This window comes from Microtus ochrogaster, chromosome 10, assembly GCF_000317375.1.
Source record: "Microtus ochrogaster isolate Prairie Vole_2 chromosome 10, MicOch1.0, whole genome shotgun sequence".
NCBI classification, from domain to species: Eukaryota; Metazoa; Chordata; class Mammalia; order Rodentia; family Cricetidae; genus Microtus; species Microtus ochrogaster.
This window is the reverse complement of record NC_022016.1, coordinates 57730443-57736444: the sequence shown is the minus strand read 5'-3', so window position 1 is coordinate 57736444 and position 6002 is coordinate 57730443. Positions and strand designations below refer to the sequence as shown.

At 42.7% G+C, this 6002-nt stretch overlaps 1 protein-coding gene across 1 annotated transcript in view; it reads right to left on the bottom strand.

Annotated features, from left to right (window-relative positions):
* Zmym4 (zinc finger MYM-type containing 4) overlaps window positions 1–6002 on the bottom strand; it is a 127087-nt gene continuing 121085 nt past the window's right edge. The window contains exons 29-30 of the mRNA XM_013348319.2: window positions 3566–3695; window positions 1–2319 (exon numbers count right to left, since the gene is read on the bottom strand). Of these exons, the coding sequence (XP_013203773.1) occupies window positions 2112–2319; window positions 3566–3695 (338 nt within the window). The 3' untranslated portion in view covers window positions 1–2111. The remainder of the gene's footprint in view (window positions 2320–3565; window positions 3696–6002) is intronic.

The window sequence follows — 6002 nt, the reverse complement described above, 5'->3', positions numbered from 1 at the left end:
ATATACTATTTTATTCTATGGGAATAGTGCTGTGGTTCCTGCAGAAGGAAAATCCAAAGACAAATAAAGACTAAGGAACAGCAGGATAGGACAAGTTCAGGTTCTATTTGTTGGTGTTTTTTTCTCACCCTCCTGGGGGGGGGGAGTGTGATTTCTACATAATTTTAACAAAAAGTAAGTAATCTGACGCAACAAACAGCTACATTTATGAGGAATGACTGATGATCAACCAGTTTGAAAGTAGTTTAGGGTCTGAAGCCCCTGCACTAACATGCAGCTGAAGCCCTGATACAGTTGTTTATCTGGGTACTGGTTGTTCTCTTAAAATACATTTTTTTCTCTCTGGTATTTCATAACAATTTATCTACTAAGCTAACAATATTTGTTTTGCATACAACTATAGATGGGAAATGTTAGTGTTTACACAAATCATAACTGATACACCGGGACTGGACACCTGGTGTTTCTGGATGGTTTATTGGTGACTTATCAGACAGGTGAACTGCTTTCCCTCCAATCAAACAAGGTCTGGAAGGAAGCAGTTTCCCATCAAAAATGACAAACACAGATGGAATTAGCCATACAGACTGGGGCAGATTTACTTCTTCCACACAGTTCTTAGTAACAAAAAGGAGATTCGTTACAGGCAGAGGACAGAACCACCAAGTACACAATGTCAAAAGGCCCATTTAAAATTCTGTTGAATTTAAATGACTTATTTGTTTAAAAAAAAGAAAACAAAACTTGCTACCCCCACCTAATATATGGGACCACACTGAAGTCTTTCACTTCAGATGAAGCTTACGACTTCTCAGTTCCGCTGTAAACTCAAATTAACTTCAATTAAAGAAGCTCAGTAATTAGCCAACATTATTAAAAGCTTGATTCAAAATTTTGTAGGGAAGAAACTGAGAATGGAGTCTGATACTGTCACACACACCTTTGCCCTGCCATCCTCACAGAACTAAGACAGCTAGACTCTGGAATAACGCTGCTGATGGATATGTACTTGTACTCTAACCCCAGCATCCCTAACTTTCAAGTCCTTAGGGCAACAAGGTCAACTTTCAAATGTTTACTACGACCTTCCCTACCTTAATTCAGATAGCTACGTAATACTGTGTCTTTGTGGGACCTCCCACGTTTGTCAGAACTGTGGAGACAGATTATTCCATTTGAAATGACAAGGGCCTCCAGAAGCTGGTGCAAAGGACAAGAGTCACTTGGAAACAAGAAAGTAAAACAATGGAAGAAAAGCTGCCATTGGGGGAAAATTGGGAAGAAAAGGAGCCTCCACTTCTGTGCAGCAGAGCTGAGGCTATGAGACAGCAGCAATAACAGTGTGCACCCAGAAGGAGGCTGTTAGTGGGCTTTCTATAAACAGTTCAAGACACCCAGAGTCTAACGGGCTCCACAGATTTTCTGTGTACATAATCAGCTTGTGGGACTATTATCCTTTTACCTTCAATCACCCACATCTGAGAAGGTAAGACCAAAATAAAAAGGGGCACACTAACAGCAGTGGAGGGCGTTTCCCCATGTGAGGGGCCTTCAGTCAAAGTACCAAAGGCTTCTATCCTTCACATAAGTGGGTTGGCAGTGTAAATCAATCAAGACCACTGTCTTTTTACAAAAACATGAGTATTTTTATTGGATCTTCAAGGCTGAGTCCCAGTGTCCTTATCTGATGTCAGTCTCAGCTCTGTACTGATTTCCCTCCTGACTCATGGACAACTTGCTCAAACAGCCTACTGCAGCCAGGGTCTCACTCCAAAGCTATCCCTTTCTAACTAAGGTTACTATAGTAGAATTTTATACAACAGTTTTCCTTAAAAATATTCCATAATTTCTTATTCCCAAACAAAATAAGATTACGCACCACTCAGAAACTGGTTAGTCATTCGAAGATGTCTACGAACTCTCTCCCTGCCAATCATTCACACTCCTCCCTTCGGGTTTCACTTGCAGCCACACTGTGGCTCAGGAGCTGCCTGTTCTTCACGCCTCACAAGCGAGTCAAGAGGACTTGGGCTATACATCTTCCGGACAGCTGAGTGCATTCACAGCTTGGTGCACACCAAAGAGCATGAAAACAGGAACTTTACTCCTTCTTAATCTGATAATTCAACATCAGAATCTTCAGATTTGGCTTTGGCAAGTTCTTCATGGACCTCCCTCACCATGAGAATGCGCGTCAACATGGTGTCCAGGGTTCCAGGGTCTATTGGGAATGTGGAGTACCACATGGGGCTATTGGGAACACAGGAGCGCTCGGGCTGAAGGTAGAACACATCATTCCTCTGCTTCACACTTTCAGAACTATCCACAGGAGGGAACGAACAAAACAAAAGAGAAGAAGGGAAGCTGAGATCAGAACACAGGAAACACACATCATTCTTTCTTATGTAATGGTTCTGAACTTCTCCATAGGAGTAGATAGGGACATAGGCATTCTCCTCCCAAGAGTAACCTATAATTGAATGCCAAGTGGTAGACTTTAATAGAGAGAAAGCACAGCTGGATGTGATGGCAGACACCTGTAGTCCCAGTACCTGAAGGTGGACGAATGAGGATTACAAGTTCAAAGTTTGAGGCCAGCTTGAGATACATGAGACCCTGCTTTAAAAAAAAAAAAGTGGTGGCACATGCCTTTAATCCCAGCACTTTGGAGGTAGAGGAAGGGGGATCTCTTGAGTTCGAGGCCGGCCTTGTCTACAGAGTGAGTTCCAGGACAGCCAGAACTGTTGCACAGAAAAACCCCGTCTTGAAAAAAACAAAACAAAAAACAAAAATGAAAGATAAACCAGGTCCTTCATTTCAAATGCTGGTAGGAGTAAAGCATGTCAATTCAAGAAAAATGAATCCTGAGGTCACCTAATGTCATTATTTCTTTGATCAAAAACAGGACTTTTAGTATGAGTCACATATTACACTGAGAGATTCACTGGTAACTTTCAAGCCTGGACTAAGACTGTATGGCTAAATGGGAGAGCATGCCTAGCATGTTGATAGGCCTGGAAAGACTCCAGCTCTTTAAAATACAAAACTGAGTATCTGTGTATCTGTAAAGCCTCCCCTTATAGTTTTAACAAAAACCAATCTCAGATCCTGTTTTTTTTTTTTTTTTTTTTTTTTTTTGGTTTTTCGAGACAGGGTTTCTCTGTGGCTTTGGAGCCTGTCCTGGAACTAGCTCTGTAGACCAGGCTGGTCTCGAACTCACAGAGATCCGCCTGCCTCTGCCTCCCGAGTGCTGGGATTAAAGGCGTGCGCCACCACCGCTCGGCTCAGATCCTGTTTTCTATACAAAAAATAAATCACTATAGATTAGAATCTACAACACTGCAAGGATCAAATGAGAAATAAATTTTGCTTTGGAAGACATTTTGGGAGAAAAACTTTGTGAGAAAAGGGCTGCTTTTTAGCTCCAAATCCAGGCAGATAAAACGATAGAGATAACAGAAATCAGAGGCAGACCCAGCACCACAGGCCAACTATGCTTCTGGTTTCCAAGGACTTGTGCTGGGTGGTGAGTACACTGTACTCGGAGCACAGAAAGAGCCCTTACCATTTTGACAGGTAAAATTCATAAAGTCGAACAGGACATCTCAGTGGGTTGTCAGTATTCTCTGCCATCTCCACACCCACTGGAGCCTCGTCATCTTCATTTCGTTTCCTCTTGCCAATTGTTAGTTTATCTTGAGAAAAAAAAAATCAAATGTTTATATAAGAGAAATGTGCCAAGAGACCTCATGAGCTTTGCTGCATGGCCAGAGATCCTGTCACTCCTGCCCTTTTTCATTTATTCAACAACACTCACTGAGCTCCTAATGTGCTAGGTGTCATTCAAAGTGTTTGGTTTAGCCAGGCGGTGGTGGCGCACGCCTTTAATCCCAGCACTCGGGAGGCAGAGGCAGGCGGATCTCTGTGAGTTTGAGACCAGCCTGGTCTACAGACCTAGTTCCAGGAGAGGCTCCAAAACCACACCTGTCTCGAAAAACAAAACAAAACAAAACAAAAAAAAGTGTTTGGTTTATACCCTTAAACACTATGCTTGTACTATAACACATATGTTCCCCATTCCCGTCAACAAAGAACAGTAATGTGGCAAAAGGGACAGTGTTGGTGGTATACCTTCCTTTGGAATTTGCTTTGTTAATAGACTGGATTAGGTACATGGTTCAGGAATTATTAGAAAGAGTTGCCCTCTTTCTATTGGACTTGTTTCTCCTCTGGGACACTAGCATAAAGTCAGTTCTTGTTCAAGTTCCTTCTCCTTGTGTGGTCTAAGAAAAAACATCTTAGGTAAAGAAAGTCTCAGCAGAGTTGGTCATGTGACAGGACTGGCCTCTATAGGGGCTGGGCTCTCAGACAATACAGGGTGCAGGCAGAGGAGGGAAGCTGCTACTTCTTATTTGTCCACTCAGTATAAACAGAGTTCTACTAGAGTGGCTCCTGTGTTTGTGTGAGTGTGCAACATTGTATACATATGAGGAGGACGGGAGACAAGTATAGAGAACTGATTCTCTTCTACCTTCCATGGGCAAGGGGATCAAATTAGGTAATAGGGGTTAAGCAACAACCACCTTTCCCTTGCTGAGACATCTTGCTGAACCTCTATTTTCTTTTTTTGAGGTAGGTTTCTCACTGGCTGGCAGCTCAGTCCTACGCTCCATTGGCTGGCCCAGGAGCGTCTGAGATGCACCTGTCTCTGACTCACAGTACTGGGGTGACAAACATGCACGGCCACTCTGATTTACAAGTGCTGGGGAGTCTTCACTCAGGTTCTCGTGCACACTATGCACTACAAATGCCGAGCCCCATCCCCAACCTAATTTTCTTTTTCTTTGTGGGATGGTTCTCAAGATAGGGTTCCTCTGGGAAGCCCTGGCTGTCCTGGAAACTCACTCAGTAGATCACGGTGGCCTTGAACTCAAGAGATCCACCTGGTCTGCCGCTGAATGCTGGGATTAAAGGTGTTCACCTCTACACCCAGCCTCCAAGCCATTTTTTGAAAATTGGTTTTTATATGTGTGGGTGTTTTGCTTGCGTGTATATCTGTGTACTATCTTCATGCAGGGAGCACAGAGGCCAGAAAAAGGCAACAGACCTCCTGGAAGCAGAGTTCCAAACATATGTAAGCTGCCATGTAGATGCTGGGAATAGAGGCCCTCTGGAAGAGAGTCCTTTTGCAGAATATTCCTTTACAGCTTGTGAAGATGTGTCACTGTGATTGGTCTAATATAGAGCTGCAGGGCTATTAGCTAGGCAGGACTTCTAGGGACAGAGAGGACGCAGAGAGTAAGAAGGGCAAAGGTGTCAACCAGACACAGAGGAAGCAGGATAGGCAGTTATAAAGATAACTAAGCCACCTAAAAGAACGCAGATTAGAAAGTAATGATTCAATTGTTAGAAGAATTAGTTAGGAACAAGCCTAAGCTAAGGCCAAGCTTTCATAACTAATAATACATCTCCATGTCATCTTTTTTTTAAGTTGCAGCCCAAAGGAAACGTCTGACTGCATATGACATCCAACACGGGTACTCAAATATCCAAACATCAAGAGCCTGAGAAAGCTAAGAAAAGTTCTGGACAAGGAGCCAGCTGTGGCTTTCTAGCCCTGCCGTCCCTCAGGCGGTCAAGTGTTTGGCATACTAAGCCACCACCATGTGGTAAGCTGAGTCTTGTGGCAGATAACATGGCAATTTAAGATTTGTCTCAAGCAGAAAAAAAAGAATTCTGCAGGTATTCAGTAAGGACAGATCCAGAAGGGAAAAAACACTAAATAGCTTATAGTGTGCTTTGAAAAATGTACATAGGTTTAAAAAAGAAAATGGGTATAGTCATAGAAAAATAGTTCATGAATAGTAAGATAGTCTTTAAGAGAGAATAAAATAATATGAAAAGGACAAGACACATAAAGATGTAGAGTATGGACCCTAACTGCTATCTGATTGCTGGTGAGTAAACAACAGCCACTGAGAACACGGATTTTTTTTTTTTTT